This window comes from Equus caballus, chromosome X (assembly GCF_041296265.1).
Source record: "Equus caballus isolate H_3958 breed thoroughbred chromosome X, TB-T2T, whole genome shotgun sequence".
NCBI lineage: Eukaryota > Metazoa > Chordata > Mammalia > Perissodactyla > Equidae > Equus > Equus caballus.
In genome coordinates, this window is record NC_091715.1 from 15,672,252 (window position 1) to 15,694,935 (window position 22,684).

The following is a 22,684-nucleotide window of genomic DNA, read 5'->3' on the forward strand; positions in this document are numbered from 1 at the left end:
ACAAACAAACAAAGACAGAACAAAAACATTGTTTTTCTGTTTTTAAGGAAACTAAAGCAATTTTATAATTTCCACAATCCAATCTTACTATCCTTATTTTACTGGTACTGAAAACTAGTAAAGTGTTAACTTGTTTTTTAAGCTCCTCTATCTACTCTCAGTCCTATTCCTGACTTTCTAATACCTTCAAACCCCACCTCTTAGTATTCAACGGAGTTGGTAGTATTTCCCCAACTGACCTGTTGATCAAAATCACCTAAGACTCCTGTTAATGATACATTACCTCGCTTCACCCCAAACCGAAACTGAATCATAAGTTCCAGAAACCCCGTGGCTCCATATTTCATTTTTTAAACAGGCACCTTAGAGGACTCCTGTGATTAGATGAGTCCAGGAAATCACAGTGTAGAGAAAAGATCATGGGCTTTGGAGCCTGACATACCATATTTCAAAACCTGGCTTTGCCCTTTATTATAGGTGTGACTTAGGGCAAATTACTTAACACAAATCTCAGTTTTCTAATCCACAAAATTTGGATACTAGCTATGCTGAGGTTGTGGTAAGCTTCAGTATGCCTAGCTATTTGGGTGTTCAGTGTTAGCTTCTCTTTCCTCCTGTACATGCCAGAGGAAATGACAAATACAAATATTTGAGAGGATTCTGATGAGTCCCTTACCCTAATACGTCCACTTCCATTTCTAGGGCTAAAAGCCTGAGTACTAGATAACTCTTTAATGCATTACTTGGGTTGGCTAATTTAAGAGTCTCAGGAACAAGTCTAATGATTTCTGGTTTCCAGAAGCTTAATGAAGCCCTTCTATCTAAAACAGATACACCATTATGCTGGGCTTCAAAGCCCAAGCTTTTATTTGCTATGTGGTTATGGCAAAATTACCTGAACTTGTTTCCTCATCAGTAAAACAAGCGGTGCTTGAATGTTTGCTGAACTGAACCCAATACATTATTGATAACATAACTGTTAACGAACAATCATTTAAACTAATTGAACTTATACACAGTCATATAAACATCCTTATGAACAAAAGAAGACAGCAGTAATATCTTGCAAGTAAGTGAAATGAGACAGAATGGGGCTTGCTCAAACACAATAAATCAGAGCTTAACATCCAATCAAAATTCCCATTTGTGTAGTGTTAACCGTATCTTAACATAAAGTGTTTTAGCACAAGTTTGAAGTTGAATTTACTTAGGAAAAAAACAATCCAAACTACTCACTCATTTAAAAAATATGTACATAGATATATTTAAAAACTACCATAGTTATAAACACAACCTGGCAGCAAGGCTTATTTCTGAAAAAATAATCAGAAATATAGTCTCTAATTAAAGCTCCATGATTAATTCTAGCTACATATGTATTAAGCATAAACACTATTAATAGAGCATTTTACTAAAAATTGTTAGTATTAACTGTTCAGATAAGTTATAAAATAATGAAAAGAAACCTAAAGAAATTTAAAAAAACTAAAAATCTGGGAATTTCATTCAAGACAGGAGGAAAAGTTATCCTCAATTCTTAAAAAATAAACAATAAGAAAAAAACAAACCTCAAATCCTATTGAAAGTAATTTAAAGAACCATAGCTTTTCTCTCAATTTATTCAAATTATTCCTTAATTCAACTGAGAAATTTTTTTCATTTAGTTCCAGCCCTCTGCTTGTTAGGTTTATTTCCAGACATTTAACATTTTCACTATGTTGATTTTCTTTTTTTCCTTTTTCTCCCCAAAGCCCCCCAGTACATAGTTGTATATTCTTCGTTGTGGGTCCTTCTAGTTGTGGCATGTGGGACGCTGCCTCAGCGTGGTTTGATGAGCAGTGCCATGTCCGAGCCCAGGATTCAAACCAATGAAACACTGGGCTGCCTGCCATGGAGTGCGTGGACTTAACCACTCGGCCATGGGGCCAGCCTCTATGTTTTCACGATTTTGAATGAGATCTTTCTTCCATTATCATTTCTAACTAGGAAAGTGATTTACTGATTTCTGATACCACCTTATTAGACTACCATCAGTTCTAACAAACCTTTTTAGTGGTTTCCTTCGATTATCTAAGTAGATGATTTTATCATCTATGAATAGTAATCTTTTAACCTTCTTTGGGATACTCTCTGATTTCCTTGTCTAATTGCATTAGCAAACTCTTCTGGAATGTAAAATAGAGATGAAAACAGCAGGTATAGTTTTAATGACATTGCCTATAATATGTCCCCATCAAGCATGGTACTGGGGGCCAGCCCTGCGGCCGAGTGGTTAAGTTCTCGTGCTCCACTGTGAGGTCCAGGGTTTCACCAGTTTGGATTCTGGGCACGGACATGACACTGCTCATCAGGCCACGTTGAGGCAGCACCCCACATGCCACAACTAGAAGGACCTGCAACTAAGATAAAAAAGATTGGCAAGAGTTGTTAGCTCAGGTGCCAATCTTAAAAAAAAAAAAAAAGCATGGTGCTGGCTATTGGTCTGAGATTATTTTTTAATAATATTAAGGACACACTTTTATTCCTATTTTACTAAGTTTTTAATTGAGAATAGACATTAAATTTTATCTAATGCTTTCTGACTTTTAACTTTTTAATTATAAATAATCATACATTCACAGGAAGTTGCAAAAATAATGCAGAGATGTCCCATATACTCTGAACCCAGTGGTTACATCTTACATAACTTCCTGTCAAAACCAGGAAATTTATACTGGTACAAATGGCCCAGACCTTATGTAGATTTCACTGGTTTTGCAGGTTCTCATGTGTGTGTTCTCCACGTTATCCCATGTGTCAATTCCTGGATCTACCACCACTGTAAAGACACTGAACAGTTCATCACTACCAGGATCCTGCATATTGCCTTTATAACCACACCCACTTCCCTCCTTCCCCTCTTCCCAACCCTGGCAACCACTAATCCACTCTCCTTTCTACAATTTTGTCATTTCAAGAATGTTATATAAATGGAATCACAGAGTATGTAACCATTTTTCACTCAGCATGAATTCCCTTTAGATTCACCCAAGTTGTTATGTATATCAACAATTCATTCCTTTTAGTTGCTGAGTAGTATTCCATGGTGTGGATGCACCACAGCTTGTTTAACCATTCACCCACTGAAGGACATTTGGTTTCTAATTTGTGGATATTACAAATAAAGCTGCTATGAACATTTATGTTTAGACTTCTGTGTGGACATACATTTTCATTCCTCTGGGATAAATGTTCAGGAGTGCAACTGCTAGGTCATATTCTAAGTGTATTTTAGTTTTGTAAGCAACGGTCAAACTATTTTCCAGAAGGGCTGTATCATTTTACATTCCCATCAGCAATCTATGAGAGATCCAGTTTGTCCACATCCTCATCAACATTTGGTATTGCCACTATTTTTTATTTTGGCTGTTCTAATAGGCATGTAGTGATATCTCATGGTAGTTTTAATTTTCATTTCTCTAATAGCTTACCATGTTGACATCTTTTCATATGCTTATTTGCTGTCCATATATCCTCTTTGGTGAAATGTCTGTTCATCTCTTTTGCCCAATTTCTAATTGGATTGTTTGTCTTTGCTACTGTTAAGTTTTGAGAGTTCTTTATATATTCTAGCTACAAGTCCTGTCTCAGATTTGGTTTGCAAATATTTTCACCCAGTCTGTAGCTTGTCTTTTCATCCCTTTAACATGCTCTTTTTCATAGAGCAAAAGTTTTGAACCTTGATGAAGCCAAATTTATTGATTTTTTTCTTTTATGGATTGTGCTTTTGGTATCTGGTCTAAGAACTCTTAGTCCACAGTCCTGAAGATTTTCTCCTATGTATAAATTCTAAAAGGTTTTTTTTTTTTTTTTGGAGAGGGGAAAATCATCTACCATCATACCAAACTAATACACCCTTCCAGCTCTTGTTCACATGCATAGATATTTCCCACATGGTGGAAATAAATTTGAGCAACATTGCAAAAAATTTTTTTTTCCTAGATAAATTAAACCTGTCTCAGAGTACATAAATCTAATTTCAGTCATTATTAGGGTTCTGTGGCATCCAACCCATGAGCTCACATAAGAATCCTTGACAAATCTAGTGCCAGACTATGGGAGAAGCCTGGTCCCAAGTCTGCAGTGGGCACCATCACTGCCAAAAGTCCCATAGAGCTGGTCCTCTGCCATCTGATGGGCACTCCTCTCCCCAGATGGCTCCTCTCAGCAGTCTTTCAGATTGGGAAAGCTGCTTCCAAGCGGCAGTGCTTAGAGTCCACATGCCATAGTATCCCACAGATGCCCTCCATTAGGGACTCTGAATGCAGATACAGACTTTTGGAAGCACAGGATTCTTACCCTCTTCCCAGGCTCAGGAAATTATTGTCGCCCCACCAGACTAAGCCAGTTCCATCTCTTTAACTCGAACACCAGCTTTCATCTGCTTCCTCTGGTTCTCAGCATAATCCTAACCCCTAACTTTCAAATAAAAAAAAACTATACAGTGAAGTCTTCTGATAATTCTTGACTTTCATCCTTTTTATTCCCCTCTCCGACATTTTATGTTTTGGGCATATTTTACATATTTTTGTGTATCCACTAATTACTGTAGATATAGATGATTTTACTAATTTTGCCTTTTAACCATCAAACCAGCTATATAGATGGTTGATCCACTACCTTTATGATGTTTGCCATTACCAGTGAGATTTTTTTCTCTCATAATTTTCTTATTTCTAGTTATGGCCTTTTGTTTTCATTTAAAGAAGTCCCTTTAATACTTCTTGTAAGGCCAGTTTAGTGGTGATGAACTCCTTTAGCTTTTGCTTGTCAGGGAAACTTTATCTCTCTCTTTCAATTCTGAATGATAACCTTGATGGGTAGAGTATTCTTGGTTGTAAATTTTTTCCTTTCAGCACTTTGAACATATCATGCCACTCTCTTCTGGCCTGTAAAGTTTCTGCTAAAAATTCAGCTGATAGTCTTGTAGGGGTTCCCTTATATGTAACTAGCTGTTTTTTTCTTGCTGCTTTTGAGGTTCTCTCTTTAACTTTTGACATTTTAATTATAATGTGTCTTGGTGTGGGTTTCTTTGAGTTCACCTTATTTAGGACTTTCTGTGCTTCCTGGACATGGATGTCTGTTTCCTTTGCCAGGCTGGGGAAAGTTTTCAGCCATTATTTCTTCAAATAGGTTTTCTGTCCCTTTCTCTCTCTCTTCTCCTTCTGGGACCACTATAATGCAAATGTTAGTATGCTTCATATTGTCCCAGAGGTCCCTTAACTTATCATCATTTTTTAAAAATTCTTTTTTCTTTTTGCTGTTCTGATTGGGCGATTTCCATTACCCTGTCTTCCAGATCACTGATCTGTTCTTCTGCATCATTTAATCTGCTGTTGATTCCCTCTAATGTGTTTTTCATTTATTATTGCATTGCATTGCTGTATTCTTCAGCTGACTGCTTCTTTTTTGTATTTTCTATCTCTTTCTTGAACTTCTGTGTCCATCCATTCTTCTCCCAAGTTTGGTGAAAATCTTTATGACTATTACTTTGAACTCTTTATCTGGTAGACTGCTTATCTTCATTTTGTTATCTTTCTGAGGTTTTTGTCTTGTTCTTTCACATTTAGAACATACTCCTCCATCTCTTCATTTTGCCTAACTCTCTGTGTATGTTTCTATGTATTAGGTAGATCAGCTCCATGTCCTGGTATTGAAGGGGTGGCCTTATGTAGAAGGCGTCCTGTGGGGCCTAGTAGTGCAATTGCTCCTGGTCACCAAAGCCAGGTACTCCAGGCGTGTCCCCTATGTAGGTTGTGTGCAGCCTCCTGTTATGCCTGGGCTGTGATTGCTGCAGGTGCACTGGTGTGTGGGGCCGGCCTCCCAGGGTGGGAGCCACTTTGGAGGGGGTCCAGCGCTGGCCAGGGCTGCCCACTGCATGGGGTGGGGTAGGAGCCACTTTGGAGGGGCTCCAGTGCCAGTTGGTGCTGCTCACCAGATGGGGTGGGGCAGGAGCCACTTTGGAGGAGTCTTGGTCGGGGTGGGTCTGCAGAGGAACATCAGAGTAGGGTGAGTAGTATTAACAAGGTAGATGGAGAGTGTCAGAAATGGTGCCAGCTGGGGTCAGGCCAGCTAGGTAAAAGGAAAGCAAAAACAAAACAAAACAAGGCATTGCCAGCTCTTCCACCCCTGGAGAAAGCTCCAACAGATCCCCACCCTTCTGGCACACACTCTAAAATTAGTCAATGAATCTCCTTCGTGTATAACCCAGGCACTTTTCAAACTGTTGCCTCTGTTCTGGAACCCAGAGTGAGTGAGTTTGTGTGTGTGCCCTTTAAGAGCAGAGTCTCAGTTTCCTATAGCCCTCCAGTTCTCCCAGATGTAAGCCCCGTTGATTTTCAAAGCCAGATGTTATGGGCGATGGTCTTCCTGGTGCAGGTCTCCCAGACTGGGGAGCTCAATGTGGGGCTCACGCCCCTCTCATTCAGGAGGACCTCTGTGGTTGTGATATCCTCCCACTTCTGGGTTGCCAGACCAGGGGTGTGGGTTCTGACTAGACTGCATCTCTGTCCCTCCTACTCATCTTGATGTGGCTCTTTCTTTATATTCTTAGTTGTAGAAAATCTGTTCTGCTAGTCCTCAGGTTGCTCTCACCAATAGTTGTTCTATATGTGGTTGTAGTTTTGATGTGTCCATGGGATGAGGTGTGCTAAGGATCTTCCTACTCCATCACCTTGATCCAGAATCTAAAAGTTTTATAGTTTTACATTTTATATTTCAATCCATGCTCCATTTTGAATTAATTTTTGTATAAGATGTGAGGTTTACGTTGAGGTTCGTTGTTTGACCTATGGATGTGTAATTGCTCTAAGCACCATGTTGAAAAGGTTATCTTTCCTCCATTGAATTTCTTTTGCACCTGTGACAAAAATCAGTTGGCTGTGCTTGTATGGATATATTTCTGAGTTCTCTATTCTATTCCACCGATCTATGTCTAGCCCTTCATCAATACCACAGAATTTTGATTACTGAAGCTATATAGTAAGTCTTAAAATCAGGTGGAGTGATTCTCTCACTTTAATCTTATTTCTGATACTTTAGTTCCTTTACCTCTCCATATAATTTTTAGAATAAGCTTGTGTTAAATCTATAGAAGAATTTGGGGAGAATTAACATCTTTATTATGTTGAGTCTTCCAATCTGTGAATACAGCACCCTTCTCCATTTATTTAGACCTTTGATTTCTTTCATCAGCATTTTTTAGTTTTCAGCATAGAAGTCCTACACGTTTTGCTAGAGCTATACCCAAGTATTTTTTTGAGCAATTACAAATGGTACTTTTTCATTTCAGTTCCCACACATTCATCACTAGTATACAGAAATACAATTTATTCTTGTATGCTGATCTTGTATCTTACAGCTTGGCAGAACTCACTTATTCTTGTTTTATGTAGATTCCTTGGGATTTTCATTGGAGGCCATCGTGTCACTTGCAAATAGGGACAGTTTTATGTCTTTCTTTCCAGTCTGTCCTTCATTATTTCCTTTTCCTGCCTAATATGCTGGCAATAATTTCCAGCACTATGTCGAATAGCAGTGCTAAGAGTGGACATCTTTACCTTGTTCCTGATATTAAGGGGAAAGTATTCAGTCTTTCACCATTAAGGACGTTAGCTGTGGGGTTTTGGTAAATGTTCTTTATCAAGTTTAGAAAGTTCCCTTTTTTTCTTAGCTTGCTGAGTTTTTATTATGAATAAGTGTTTAGTTTAACGTTTTCTGCATTATTAACATGATTTCTCCTCAACTTTTTAATATGGTGGACTACATCAAATGCTTTTTTTAATACTAAATCAGTCTTAAATCCTTGGAATAAAACTCATTTGGTCATGGTGTATAGTTCTTTTTATACATTTCTGGAGTTGTTTTGCTAACATTTTGTCAAGGATTCTGTGTCTTCTGTGAGCCCACTGTTCTTGAGGGATACTGATCTGTAGTTTTCTTTTCTGTACTGTCTTTAGGTTTTGGTATCAGGGTAATATTGGCCTTAAAAAATGAGTTCTGAAATGTTTCCTCTTCTTCTATTTTCCGGAAGAGACTAGAATTCATGTTATTCTTATTTCTTTATTCTTGATGTTCCAGATCCTTCTTTTATAATTTCCTTTCTGCTTGGAGAACTACCTGTAGTCATTCTTTCAGGATCTGCTATAGATCAGGTCTCTTAGCTTTCCCTCAGCTGAGATTGCTTTGATTTCACTTTTATTCCTGAACGATATTTTCACAGGGTATAGAATTCTGGGACCACAGTTCTTTTCTTTTAGCATTTGAGAAACAGTGTGTCATTTCCTTCTGGCTTCCATGGTTCCCCATGTGAGGTCTGCTGTCATTTGAATCACTGTTCCCCTATAGGTAATAGCTCATTTTTCTCTAGCTGCTTTCAAGATTCTTTGCTTTTACTTTTAGTCCAATTTAAAATTTTTTAAATTGTGGTAAAATACATGTAACATAAAATTTACCACCTTAACCATTTTTTTAGTGTGCAGTTCAGTGTGTTAAATACATTCACATTGTTGTGCAACCAATCTCCAGAACTTTTTCACCTTCCAAAATTGAAACTCTATACCCATTAAACAACTTCTCATTTCCAAAGGATGATTTTGATGTGTCTGAGTGTGGATTACTTTGGTTTTATCTCATTTGGGGTTCAGTCAGCTTCTTGAATCTGTAGGTTTATGTCTTTTGCCAAATTGGAAACTTTCAGCCATTATTTCTTCAGGTCCACCTTTTTTCTCTGCTTTCTAAGATTCTGATGACATGAATGTTAAATCTTTTGTTAATGTTCCCCAAGCTCCTGAGGCTCTCTTCATTTTTTTTTTTAGTTTATTTTTCCTCTGTTGTTCAGATTGGATAATTTCTATTGCTCTATCTTCAATTTTACTGACTCTTTCCTGTCATCTCCATTCTTCAGTTGAGCCCATGTAGCAAGTTTATTTCAGTTATTGTATTTTTCAGTTCTAAAATTTCCATTTTCTGCTTTGTATCTTTTACTTCTTTTCTTAAGACTAATTTTTCATTTGTTTCAAATGTGTTTGTGATTGCTCACTGAAGCATTTTTATGATGGCTGTTTTAAAATCCTTGCCAGATAATGTCAAGATCTGAAGCATGTCAGTGTTGGCATCTGTTGACTTTTTTCTCATTCGTGTTGTGATTTTCCTGGCTCTTAGTATAAGAGATCTTCAATTGTGTAATGAACGTTTTGGAGATCATAAGAATCTGGATCCTATTTAATCTTTTTTAGTAGGCAGTCCACCAACTGAGGTGTAGTGTGAGGGCAGGGTGAGTGTGTATGTTCAGCTTCCTGCTGGGTCCCACCAACACCACCCTGGCAAAAGTGGAACAATGACTCACATTGTTTTGCAGACAGGTGGGATGGAAGTTCAGCTCCACTCTTGGTCCTAGTGAAAGTAGGGCACCAACCCACACCACCTCATTGCCTCTGAGGAGGGGTGTAAGCTCAGCCCCTTGACAGACCCCACTGACAACAGGGAGAGGGCAAGCAGAGATCTGACTCACACTGATTTGTTGCTGCAAGGTAAGGTGGAAAGCTCAGCTCCCTGAAGGGCCCAGCTGACAACAGGGAAGGGGAGAGGGTGAAGTGGAGTGCCAACCAGCCCTGCCATCCACCACTTTGTTCCACCCTGCAGATGCCAGATGGGGATGGAGGCTCAGCTCCCCACTGGGCCCCACTGACATTAGGGGAAGGAGGAAGCAGTGTTGACTAGCCCACCTCCAACCATCTTGTTTTGCCTTGTTGATATTGGGGTGAGGGTGGAGGCTCAGCTGCTCATGACATAGGGCAGGGGGAGGTTTACTGGGGACTAGCCCTGCCTCATACCACCTTGTTAAGTCTCATTGCTTCCAGGTTGGGGTGAAGTTCGACTGGATGCTGGACCCCACTCACACTACCCTAGTGAGAGTATCACCTCCTTCTGCAAGGGATGGGATGGGGGAGTGAGGGAAGATCAGGTCCCTGCTCAACCTGCTAAACACACCTGCCCCCACAATAGGGGGAATCAAAGTTCTGTCTGCTTTTGCTAGGCAAGGAATGAGAGATTAGGTCCCTGATGTGTCCAGCCAACTCCACTGGGTGGTGGAATCAGAGCACTGCCACTTGCTTCTTTGGAGTAGGGTGGGATTTTTCTGTTGGCGTTTGGCTATAGGAGGGTGGGTACTACCAAAAAGGTTTACTATTGTTAGGCTACCCTTTCCCCAGTCATCTGGCTAAAGAAAACAGGCTTTTCTTAGAGCCCTTTCTGTCTATGCCTGTTGGTGGTCCCAGGCTGGAGGCTTTAACAGCACCCTGACCAGGATATCTGGGAGACAATAAGAAAACTCAAGGAACACACTATCTGTGTCATTCCTTGAGTCCTAGAGTCTGTGTGCAGTGTGCCTTCTTATTTCCACCTTTCAGGGTGTTCCTGTGCTTATCTGTTGTGTTATGTCTAAGGTGTTTTAGTTGCAAAGGAGGACCCTGGAGAAGTAGGGCTCCTCCATCTTGGCAGAATCACAAGTGTCCTCCCAGTGACTCATTATTATGTTGAAAATAACATTTATTTTCTTTGTGTGTATGTGTGTGTTAAAAGGAACTAAATTGAGTGTCAGAGGTAATAACACTTATTTTCCAGCTTTCCACATTATGGTTAAAAATGCACTATGAAAAACTGCCGTAACATCATGGATCATAATTTTCCCCTAAAGATTCAATTATGTTTGTTTATGTTATTCCTGGCTAATTTAGCCTGCTTCATGTTATTCAACTGCCTGTCCACCTCAGTACTTTTAGACTATAATATTCCAAAGGAAAGAACTCTATTTCATTCATTATCACCTAATGCTACACTATACACACTCAGAACAGCCAGGGGGAAAGATCACTTGAAAACTCATTTAGGAGCTCCTTTTCTTAATAATCCAAGGCAAATCTTATTTTTAACTTGACTGTGACATTTCTCTCTTTAAGTAACCCCCTTTACTGCTATCAACATCCACTGTGATAGTTATTCCTCTTGAATTCTACCAATAGCCAGCAGGAACTTGAAAGAAAGGAGGCAAACAGGGCTTTTGTTTTGCATTTTTACTTCTTTAAATGGAACACCTATATATCTCACTTTATTTAAGAGATGGATTCTTGAAAAGAATTGATTTACCTGTTGACTTATATTTAATTTCAAAGATTCTAGACCTTTTGTTTGTATTGACCTTCAATTAATTCCTGCACTCTTGCTTTAAATAAGAAACTATAGAATAGTATAACAAGACTGAGGAGACTGTTAAGGAAAATTATCACTGCCTCAATCTTTGCTTTCTTTCTATAACTTTCCATAATTAACCTTTAACCCCTTGTTCTGTTTGTCTAGGAACTCTGCTCTGGCTGGGAGAAGGAGTGGCCCAGGTGATAAGGTATCCTAAGGTACTTCCATAGAAGGTGGGACTCTATTAACCCAGTTGGAAAAATCACTGTTCTAGGAAAAGCTTTGTATTTATCACACCTAAAAATGAAGACAATCTTTTAAAAGCACAAATTGAAACCAAGTTTTCAGAGAAGAACTATGTATATAACATAACATAGATAAGGATCTTCTATAACAGCATTAGAGCAAAACTCCAGTCAAGCCTCCAAACTCAGTAAGGAAATAAACACAATAATTAATTATGTACAGAAGTAGACAATAAGCACATGAAAAGATCCTTAAAATCCTTAGTCATTAGGGAAATGCAAATGAAAACCACAATGAGATACCACTTCATACACACTAGGACAGCTATAATGAAAAAGACAATAATAAGTGTCGGTGAGCATGTGGAGAAATTAGAACCCTCATACACCGCTGGTGGGGATGTACAATGGTACAAGCAAGTTGAAAAACAAGTTGGTAGTTCTTCAAAATGTTAAATATAGACTTACCATATGACACAGCAATTCCTCTCCTAGGTATATACCCAAGAGAACTGAAAACATATGTTCACATAAAAACTTGTATATGAATGTTCATAGCAGCATTACTCATAATAGCCAAAAAGTGGAAACAACCCAAATGTCCATCAACCAATGAATGTATAAACAAATGTGGTAGATCCATACAACTGAATATTATTCAGCCATAAAAAGGAATGAAGCATTGATACATGTCATAACATGGATGAACCTTGAAAACTTCATGTTAATGATGTGAGACACAAAGGCCACATATTGTATGATTCCATTAATATGAAATTCCAGAACAGGCAAATCTACAGGGACAGAAAGTAGATTACTGGTTGCCAGGGGCTAGGGGAAGGAGGGTATATGGGGTGACTGCTAATGAGTATGAGATTTATTTTGGGGGTGATGAAAATGTTCTGTAATTAGATAGTGGTGATGGTTGCACAACCTTGTGAATATACTAAAAACCACTGAATTGTATACCTTACAAGGGTGAATTTTGTGGTATGTATATCTTATCTCAATTTTAAAAGAGATTAATTAGGGCTATTTGACCTAACAGTTTAAAAACCCAAAGAAAAAAAAAAACACCAATGATTGTGTAACTTTTCTTTAAATTTCCTTTTCTGATACTGTAGCAAGATAATTGGCAACTTTTCAGGTTGAACCAGATCCTGTTTTCTGGCACTTTGAGGGAATGTTAAATGGACTTTTCTGAAAAGAAGATGCAAATATAAAGAAGTAATGATTTAATAAGCTGCAATTAACAAACAGCACAGTTACTCAAGCACACACCCAGGGGCTTCCGTACGGAGAGCTGTTAAGTAACACCTAGGCAGCCTCCCTTTCCTAAACACTGCAGTTTTTGTTTCAAATGTTCATTTGTTAGATAGCTGTTTATAAATCTCAAAACATTTTCCTATAGAATGTCACAAATGCTGTTTCTCAGGCTAGCTCACAAAAGTCTGTTTAACCCATGTTGTATTTGGAGAGTAATATTGATTTAACTTTTCTAACTCTACCTATACATTCCCATAAAAATATCTACTTATACAAACCACCTGTAACCTTTCTCCTCTGCAGGAGATTTCATCCAGACTGAGTCACTCACCTATATGCTGTTCTCAACTCAAGCAGGGCAGTCTAGTAGAAAGTCAATGGAACTTGCAATCTGTTGGACTTGGGTTTGAATCCTGTCTCCTTCACTTACTAGCTGTGCAACCATGAGCAAGTTATTTAACTTCTCTAGGCTTCAGTTTTCTCACCTGTAAGTTGAGGATAATTATGTCTACCTCATTCAAGTTGATATACACAAAGTGTCTAGTCAGAGGGGGCATTGACTAAATGTTAGTTTCCAAGATGTACCAATCTACTTTTCTAGTATTAATCAGCACAGTATAGTGAACGTAATGCAATACTTTTTTTACATAATGCAATGTAAAGCTAAATATCCCCAATGCTTCAGTGTTATCACTTGAATGAGAAATGTCACTGTAAAACTAGTAAAGCAATAGAGAGTACAGAATGGTGATTTGAGGGGCATGTACCACCCAGGAGGGCTCATCAAAATCTTCAGGGTAGAAGAGGGACAAGGCAAAGCTGATTAAACATAATTTTTAAAAGCATATTAAATATATTTTTAATTTACAAAAAGCTTTAGCCTATTAATTTCAAAATACAAATAACAGAAGGTAGGGTTGAAAAACACTTGTGTAGGAAAAAAGGGTTCAATTTGTACTAATCCTATAATCTAGAACTGTGATGTTCAATGGGGTAGCCAATAGTCACGTAACTATTTAAATTAAAATTAAATTTAAAATTCAGTTCCTCAGCCACACTAGCCGCATTTCAAGCGCTCAATAGCCACATGTGACTAGTGGCTACTGAATGGTGCTAAAAGGGAAGTTGCTTTTTTTAAGTAAATCTTTCCCACTATTTTCTATTGTTTTTAGGTGGACTCCTCTGCTTCTAAATGTGAAGAACTGAAATAACATTCTAGGTAAATTAGGTTCTTAGTATAGGTTCTACAAGATTTCTGGAGTGAATATTTCTCCCTGAACACTGCGCTTGAGATGCACTTCAATCTATTAATGTCAAAATGATCTTTTGCTTCAGGCTATCATTTGACATCTGCTTCTAACACATATCAAATGACTGAACCAAGTTTCCTATAACAAGCTTTGTGGACCAAAGGATTAGAGGCAAGCTCACAGAAATCTAGATGACCAGGTCAGATTTGAAGATGAGGTCATCGTCATATGCAAGATTATAAAAATCAATTTACATGGTAGATAAAACATAATTAGTTTTTAAGGTATGTAAGAAAACATGAATATATTAGTTAAGATGGGTAAATCTGATTTGTTATGCTGTTGCTGTAATTCAATTTATATTAATAGAGTAGAAGAATAACAGGAAATATAAAGGTGCCTTTGGATTTACACATAAATGTAGGGTATCTAATATTCAGGAAACTAGAACTATCACATGAAAAAAAAAAAACCCCACAAAAAAACCCCCAAAAGACAATGTGGAGACCTGACTCCAGGTGGGGCAGTAGGCCAGCTTTTGGTCTTGTGGCTGCCTGTTCTTTAGTTCATTCGCATTCCTTTCTAGCTGACACCTTTGAGATAGGAAGGTAACGATGCAGAGTAGGCAACGCTAGTAATTGAGCCATTCTGTTATGGTATGCCGAAGCATAAAAATCACTGTTTATGAGTAGGTAATATGCCCATCAAATACCCCTGACTCCAGAGGTATGTGTACATGACGGGCAGAGATCAGAAAAAGGGGGAGGATGCTATTTTACATTATTTGGTAAACTGTAAGTGTAAATTGCTTTTTTAAGATGAAGTAACATTGTTCCCAAGTTAGAAATGGTTGCATCAAAATATCATTAACCCTAGCTACTTGTTTTCTATTAAGTGAAAGTTAGAAGCAATTAATTTAAAAAGGAGAATGGGAGAGGTAGGCAGAATGACAGCAGCATAAAGTAGCAGATGATAAAAGAGAGTTTTCAAAAACTATGAATATTAGGTATAAGGTACAAAGCAAGTCAGCGTAGGGGCCATTAGTAGGGGCAATTAGCTTATATTAAGGTAGAATATGACCATCAATTTTCAGAACATTGAATAAAAAAGTTTAAATTATTTTAAACTTTTATTTAAATTATTATACTTAAATTTTTTGTCCACTATTCACATGGAAAATTGCCATACAATTTTAATTTAGAAAGATTTCAATGCAAAATGAAACAAAAACTCTCAACAGTTAAAAAAAAAGAAGCTTTGATACAGACAATTAAACACAATAGCTCATTTCCAGGCAATACTGGATCATGTTACTGTATTTATCAGACTTTCCAAAACTGTGTTCTGCAAAGCACTTGTGTCCTTTGAGACCTCAATAGATGGTTCATGAAAAAGGGGTTCTGACATCAAGTCTCAACTGCTGTGGGCTATATCCTTTTTGCAGATTCATCATGTACATCATCATCTTGAAAGTTCTAAGAAGTTATGCAGTAAAGAAATTGGTCAAATCTTGTTTAACTCCACAATTCCCAATTTTACTTGATTATGCCACGCTCCTATGTTTTTTTTTTTTTGGAGGAGGGAGATGGTTGTTGGGGCACAGATACACCTTTAACATTCCAGAGACTTCTCAGTTAAAAATAGTATGTACTATTTAAAGTTCCTTAAGTACCAATAACACATAACAAACCAAATCCAAAGGATTATATTTCTGAACAGGAAAACCCAGTTACTCATGGCATATTCAAATAACAAGAACAAATGTGTTTAGAGTAATGAGGAAGGAGGTGTGCCGTATTAAGTTCTGTCCCTAAAAATGAAATTAACAGAACTGATCCTAAAATCTAAAAAGGTGTGCACATTTTATTTTGGTATGCTTCAGAAAATAAGTTAAAATCGTACTTATTGGCCCTATATATTGACTTTATCCATTTCTTCAGGGATATACTTCCTTCATGAAGTTGACCTACAGGATGTACCATATTTCATTAATTATAAGACGACATCATGTGTAAGATATACTATGATCTTAAATATCACTAAGGAAAAAACCCACTGCTAATTAAACAACAACATGCCATGGATTGTGAGACACCTTCCAATTTGAGCAATGTTGAAATGTGAACATACGTTCCTCTCTTCCTTCTTCCACATATATTCTTCGGTATGTTCTTTATGTGCTTTCCCCCTTTAAAGACAATATCGAAGAGGGGAACAACACAAAAAAGGACAAGATTCAAGAGATCTCTGTTGACCTTACTCTTACAATTATATTCAGATATTATAATAGCTCTGTTTAAACAGATCAATCAAGCAAATCATTTTTAACTGTTCTGCTTGATTCTGAACAAGTCACCCCAGAGGAAAAACACAGAACTTCCTCAGACAGTTCCGTTAGAGAGATGATTCATTATAACTATTATTTATTAAACAAACCATGTGCTGAACCAAGTGCTTTACATATATTATCATTTCATTTAGTTCTCACCACAACCCCATGAGACAGATATTATTTTCACCCCTGTTTTACAGATTAGGATGTTGAAGCATAGAGATATTAAATAACTTGCATAAGATTACAGAGTTATTAAGTGGCAGAGCCAGGACTCAAATCCAGGTTTTTATGGCTCCAAAGCTTATGTTCTTTAACACTTTGCCATACATCCAAATTATCCAACAAAGTGCCTCCTAAATTTTAAGGAGATAAGTAAAATTGAAATATTTAATTGCTAGTAACTAATGTATTTAGTCAAAATAGGCCAAATATGTTAAATAATAGTTATGTTCTATATGGACAGATTTTATCCTGAATCTGTTTTATAAAATGTATACAGTCATGCTTGCATAATGACATTTTGGTCAACAACAAACCACATATACAACGGTGGTCTCCTAAGATTAGTACCATGGAGCCTAGGTGTGTAGTACACAACAGCCAACACCTTTCTCAGAACATATCCCCATCGTTAAGCAATACATGACTGTATATTTGTGTTCATTTTGTTAACTCGACACATTTAACTTAAAAATTAAGATTTATAGTTGTTTTATCTTTGCTTTCATGCTATTTGGTATTAAATAACCAATTTATTTAATATAATAAACCAGTATATCTGAGACCTGGTAATTGTTCCAGATTAATGACACAGGAAATTGTATCAACTCTGAAAGGGGGGGGCATCTAATGTCAAGTAGTAATCTTACGTCAAGTAATGCTTGTTTTGTTCTATGTGAATTGGGGAATGGGATATGTAATACACATATTTGCACAATTGCGTTTCAATTCTTTAAAACTTGTTATCCACCAAAACATATAAACAATTGAACACTATCACACTCATGCATTACCAAGAGACCACCAAGATGTCACTGTTGTACACCGTAAGCTTAACCACTGGCTCTAAAGCATCATCCAGTTTGCACCGGGCAAATCGGGCCACTTGACGTCACCCATCATTCACAGCCTGGCAGATCACAGGTCCCTGAGCACGGAACTCTAGAGCAAGTCTTGTCAATGATCACAATGGCATGAATTTTTTAGTGGATAGTAAATTTTTAAAAAATCTTTAGAACAATTCTTCTGCAATTTGGACTTTTGATAAATGACCTGCTATATTTTTGATCATTTTATAATTTACTAAATGTCATGTCCTTGGTGAAGAATGCACATCCCAATTATACCACTCTTCTTATATAAAAATCAGATATACTCATTGTGATTTCCAGAAACATACTAAAGAAAAGGCAAAGTCTGCCTATACTTGTTTCTCTCATTAGATAAGTTTACCTCTTTATCTTAAAATTTAAATGTACCAAAGAAGTTTCACATTTGGGATCAACCCATTAGTATAGGACCAAGCTGCCAAAATTAAGCAAACTTTCCTAAATTTCAGTTTAACAAAAACTGACATCCTATATCATAATCACTGAAAACAATGAAGTGTTCAGTAATGTGTCACAGTTACTTGACAGTTGACATGTAACAATACCTGTCCTCTCCTCAGATCTTCAATTGGGGGAAAGAAAAAAACCTGAAAGGTGGTAAAAATGAAACAGGAAAAGGAAAAGAAACTTAATAAAACATTTTTTTCAAAATCAATGATCATACTTTAATAGAATGTTTTTCCCTACAGATGAAATATAAGAAAGTTAATATTGATATAGTAGAAGTAATATAGAATCCAATATAATCTTTGAGGTTAAAGATGGCTGCACATCCACTGAAGATGGTTTCCAACACAAGGGTCTCATATTTTATAAAGAAAATATTTATATAGTTATTTTTCAATGCATTATGAGTACTTGTTATTTAAAGGAATTTGAGGTGGCTATTTTTAGGCAACACATTTCTATAAAGCAAAATAACATCCTTAATTTTATTACTTTTGAAAATTGTTCATAGTTATGTTTACTATCATTTATCCTTACTCTACTGAAACTAAGAAAAAAGTGTCACTTTAGGTCAGGCTTATGATCCAGTAAATGTTGTCCCTGACAGTAGTGGCAAGGAATTTGTAGAACAGAATAGCCACAATTCCTTGATATCGATCTCCTCAACAGACAAATATTCAAAAACATACCAGCATCTTTGGATAACTCAATAAAGAGTTCTGAACTCACCTGGACTATTTAGGAAGCTATTTGTTTTTTAATCTTGTACCAATCTTGACTTTGCTTACATAGTACTTCTTTTATTATTCTAAACTTGCTTCTTTAAACATCTGGCCTACTTCTAACCTATCTTGTTCTGACCCATGTTTGAGTTCAACCACAAGGGTTTTTTTGTTTTGAGTACCATGAGACTCATGTGAGGTCTTAAAGCAGGAAGGCCATATAAAGGAATGAAGAAACTGCCTGTACTTCTGGTGAGGTCCTCAGGTCTTTTAAGATTGTTCATATTTCAATGTAAGAATAAAATGATAAGGACAGAGATAAGACTGATAACCACCCTATTCCTGACCTTCATAATTCACTCAGCGGACATCCACTGGGTCCATAATATGTATGTGCCAGGTACTGTGTTAAGTGCTGAGGATACAGAGGAAAAAAAAAAGTCTCTGCTTTCAAGAGTTCACAGTCTACTGGGGTGAGACCATAAATGTAAATTCCTACAGAGACCAACCTTGAAATATTTTAGCCTGGAGAGAAAATTTTTGATGTATTTACTCAAGTAAATGACTATTTTAAAAAATGATTTGACTCTCGTAAAATACAATTATTCTCTGATAAGAACTTACTGGGGAGGAAATGTATAATCTTACATACTATATACATATATAGAGAGAGAGGTATAATATTAAGCCCAATGTTAGACTTTTGAATGAAAATTCTCAACTTTTTCCCTACTGGTTTCAATATTTCCAAATTTGCATCAGAAGCAATTTACTTGAAACAGTTGAACAACCAAAGGCAACAAAATATCTAAAGGCAATTTGTTAAAATCTAGTTTTAATAAATCTAGGCAGCACTGGCTCAGTTTGACATACCTCATGCAGAATATCAAGAAAATTCTTTGAAAATGGCAAAGTGTGGAGTCCTATCTGCCAGGTTCTGGAAACCATGACAGTAACCAAAATAACTGCTTTAACAAATGAGACCTCTTATAATATCACAATTGTTTCTGAAAAATACATGACCTCTAACTACTGGCTTATTTATTTATACCCTGTATTTTTCCACAAAGGATTTGAAGCAGTTACTGTAATATAAAGCAAAGTACACGAATTATATTCACCTGGCTTTGAATTATGGCTCTGCCATTTACTATTTATAATCTTTGGGCCCTTAACTTCTGAGATTCGGTTTCTTAATCTGTAACAATGGGGATCATAATCCTACTCTGCTGGGTCAAGGAAACATAATGAAATAGCATGTAGCACGGTATCTGCCATAAAATAAGTGCTAAATAAATATCAGTTTTGCGCCTTCTTTATCCTAATGTATGCTACATAGAAAAGGATAAGGTAGAATTTTAAATGACTTTTTTTTGCACATTGATACGTGCCAAGCAGAAATGTGGATGATTATGAGTTGCAAATGTTAAGGTTTGCATCTAAAAATCAGGTTCAAAGCAAATTCAATTTCTTTCCACAAGGTCAGCACTTTGAGAACATATCTTATTAATCTTTTAGCTATATTTTTAATGCAAAAAAATTTCTGAGGGGAAAAAAATGAATGAAAAGAGCCCCCTGGCATACTACTTTTCACACTATCCATTCGAAGGATGAATAACATTCTAAATTTGAGTTTCTTATAAAAGATTTATAGTATTAGACCGGCTAACATAATTTTAAATGAAATTCTCGTAATTCTGCCAGCCTTCAAAACATGACTCCTCTTAAGAAAAAAATCTAGGTAACATATATCAATGTCTTTTCTATTGAAGAGCAGCGTTTCGTTTGGGTTTGGAAAATACGATCCAAGTCGCAAAATACTAAGCACCAATTGTAAGCACTATTGCAACTCTGCTTGCGTTAGGGAGAGCAAGTAAACATTTTATACAGCAGTGGAGGTGAGCAGGAAAAAACTGAAAAGCGATTTGCACGGATCCCCCTCCTCTTCCATTATATACCCGACAATGCAAGTGTCCCGCATCTCAGATCAAACTGAGCCTCGGTCTTACTGACGTAACCAGTAACCCTATCCACCTCTCACACTGCGGAGGCCGGCAGGGCAGCAGCGGCCGCCAAGTACACCACTCATCGGAGCCTGCCCCATTCCACCCCCGCGTTTCAGTCATGCTTTCCAGAAATGGGGTCACTCACTCAGTAACTATTACACACACGCAGCCTATCATCCTGTAATCCCCCAAAGTCCGCTGTGCGGATAGAAGACAGCAAAAAAGTCCAGGAGGAAGAATCACAGACGCGCCACCATCAGGAATTGATTTTCCACTCCGGAGAGGAGCGCTGATGCCCTGGAATGGGTCTTGCCTGGATTATTTTCGCAGACCCCGAGTTGGTTCCGGGACAGGGGCGGCTGCGAAAAGCTCGGTGCCGTGGGGTGTCCGGGGAAATTCTGCTTTGCCCTGTTTGGGTATATTCTTTGGGTTTTGGCACTCGGGAGGGTGTCTCAGGGACAGTCACCAGGATCCCGGGCGAGGAGAACCAGAAAGCCCTTTACGGCGGCCGCTGGTCTCCTTGAATATCACCCTCTTACCTCCATGGACAGGAAACTCAAGTTAAACTCACGAGGACGGGGTCCTCGAGCTCAGCGACCTCAGAAACGGGGGTGGGGGGGACCTCAGGTTTCTACTTTTTCCCTTGCAGCAGCAGAAACCGCTGCGGCAGATGGGGGGAGGCAAACCCCCTGGGCTGTCCTGCAACCCCTACCCGAAACCCCCCCCCAGGTCGCCACCCCTGCCCTGGGCTGTACCTGCCCCCGCAGCAACCCCCTCCCCCGGCCAGACTCGGGAGTCCCTGCTCTCCGGTGAACCCCATCCCCACCCAGTTCTTCATCGCCCCAAGTAACCCGGGTCCAGGGAAGCCCCCAACCCGGCAGGGCCAAACTTCTCAACTCCGGGCCGGCCCCCGCTCCGCCTGCCGCTCCCCCCACGCAAAGTTGATCACAATCGGCTCCTTACACAGCGCAGCGCCCACTCCGAATCCCACGCGCCGCCACCCCACAGCCCCCCGAGCGAGGGAGGGGAGGTGTGGGTGCGGGTGGGAGGAACAGAAGGGCAAAGAGACCAACCTCAACTACCCAAACCGGAATCCCAGACCGAGGCGAGAGGTGAGCGGCAGAGGAAGGGGCCGAGTGGCCGGCTCCCGGGTGGGGAGCGCGCCGGCGGGGGCGAGGGGAGGGGACGCGCCAGCCCCGGCCGCCCGGCTGCACTCACCTCAGCGCTGTCGGACGGGCTCTCCACAGCCATCTTCTGCCACGGGTCCGCCAGCTGCGCCAGCGGCATCTTCCCACCCGGCCCGCCGCCTTCACCGCCTCCTCCCTCCCCGCCCGCCCCGCGGCCGGCCCCGCTCCGTCGCCGCCCGAGCCCCACGGCAGCAGCGGCGGCTGCCCGGGAGAGGGCTCGGCGCCGACACCGACCCTCGAACGCCGCGTGCCCGGCTGGAGACGTCCGCGCGCCGAGCGAGAGCCTCGCGCCGCTGCCGGGCACCGGGTCTCGCCCCTTTCTTCCTCTCCTCCTTCCGCCGCCGGGACTACAGCTCCGCCCCCCCCCCCCCCGCCGGTTCCCGCGCCCGCTCCCAGCAGAACAGCGGCCGCCGCGCGCTCCCCCACTTCCGCTCACAACATGGCGCCTAAGCGATACCTGTCTCTCAGAGCGAGGCTCGGCCGCCGCCGCCACCGCCGCGCGCACCCGGGGGCGGGGCTTGGGGGGACACGCCCCCGGCCGCCGCGCTCCGCTCCTCCCTCCTTCCTCGCCCCGGCCCCAGCTTCTGGGCCTCGCCTACTTTCAGGAAGGGCGAACCCGAGAGATCTGGGGGTGTCGGAGGGAGGCGAGGGAAGGAAGAGGGGAAAGGCAGGAGTGGGGAAAGGTTGGGTGCCTTTGACTGCTACGGGTCTCAGCTGGTCGGAGGCTCCTTGGGGATGGAGAGAAACAGGGGTCCCCGCCCAGCTGGAGGAGATGAGCGAGGCGCAGGGGGCACGGTCTGGTGCCAAGGACCCCGGGAGGGGGCGTGGGAGTCTTTTCGGCCTGAGTCCTCCGTGGGTGCGTATAGGCGCGCGGAGTCTATAGGCGCA

General features: G+C 39.7%; 1 protein-coding gene across 17 annotated transcripts in view; it reads right to left on the bottom strand.

Moving 5' to 3' along the window:
* The window catches only part of RPS6KA3 (ribosomal protein S6 kinase A3), a 112,069-nt gene extending 89,737 nt beyond the window's left edge, over positions 1–22,332 (bottom strand). For 3 of the 17 annotated variants that reach the window (XM_070256763.1, XM_070256756.1, XM_070256759.1), the window contains exon 1: positions 17,980–18,016. Coding sequence is in view for 1 of the 17 variants with exons in the window: in XM_023633592.2 (XP_023489360.1) it covers positions 21,828–21,896 (69 nt within the window). In the remaining 16 variants the exon portion in view is untranslated. Of the gene's footprint in view, positions 1–13,071; positions 13,226–17,979; positions 18,017–21,827 lie in introns of those variants that run through there. The other 14 variants (XM_070256761.1, XM_023633595.2, XM_070256757.1 and 11 more) reach the window with 13 other exon arrangements.
* Positions 22,333–22,684: the final 352 nt, after the last annotated feature.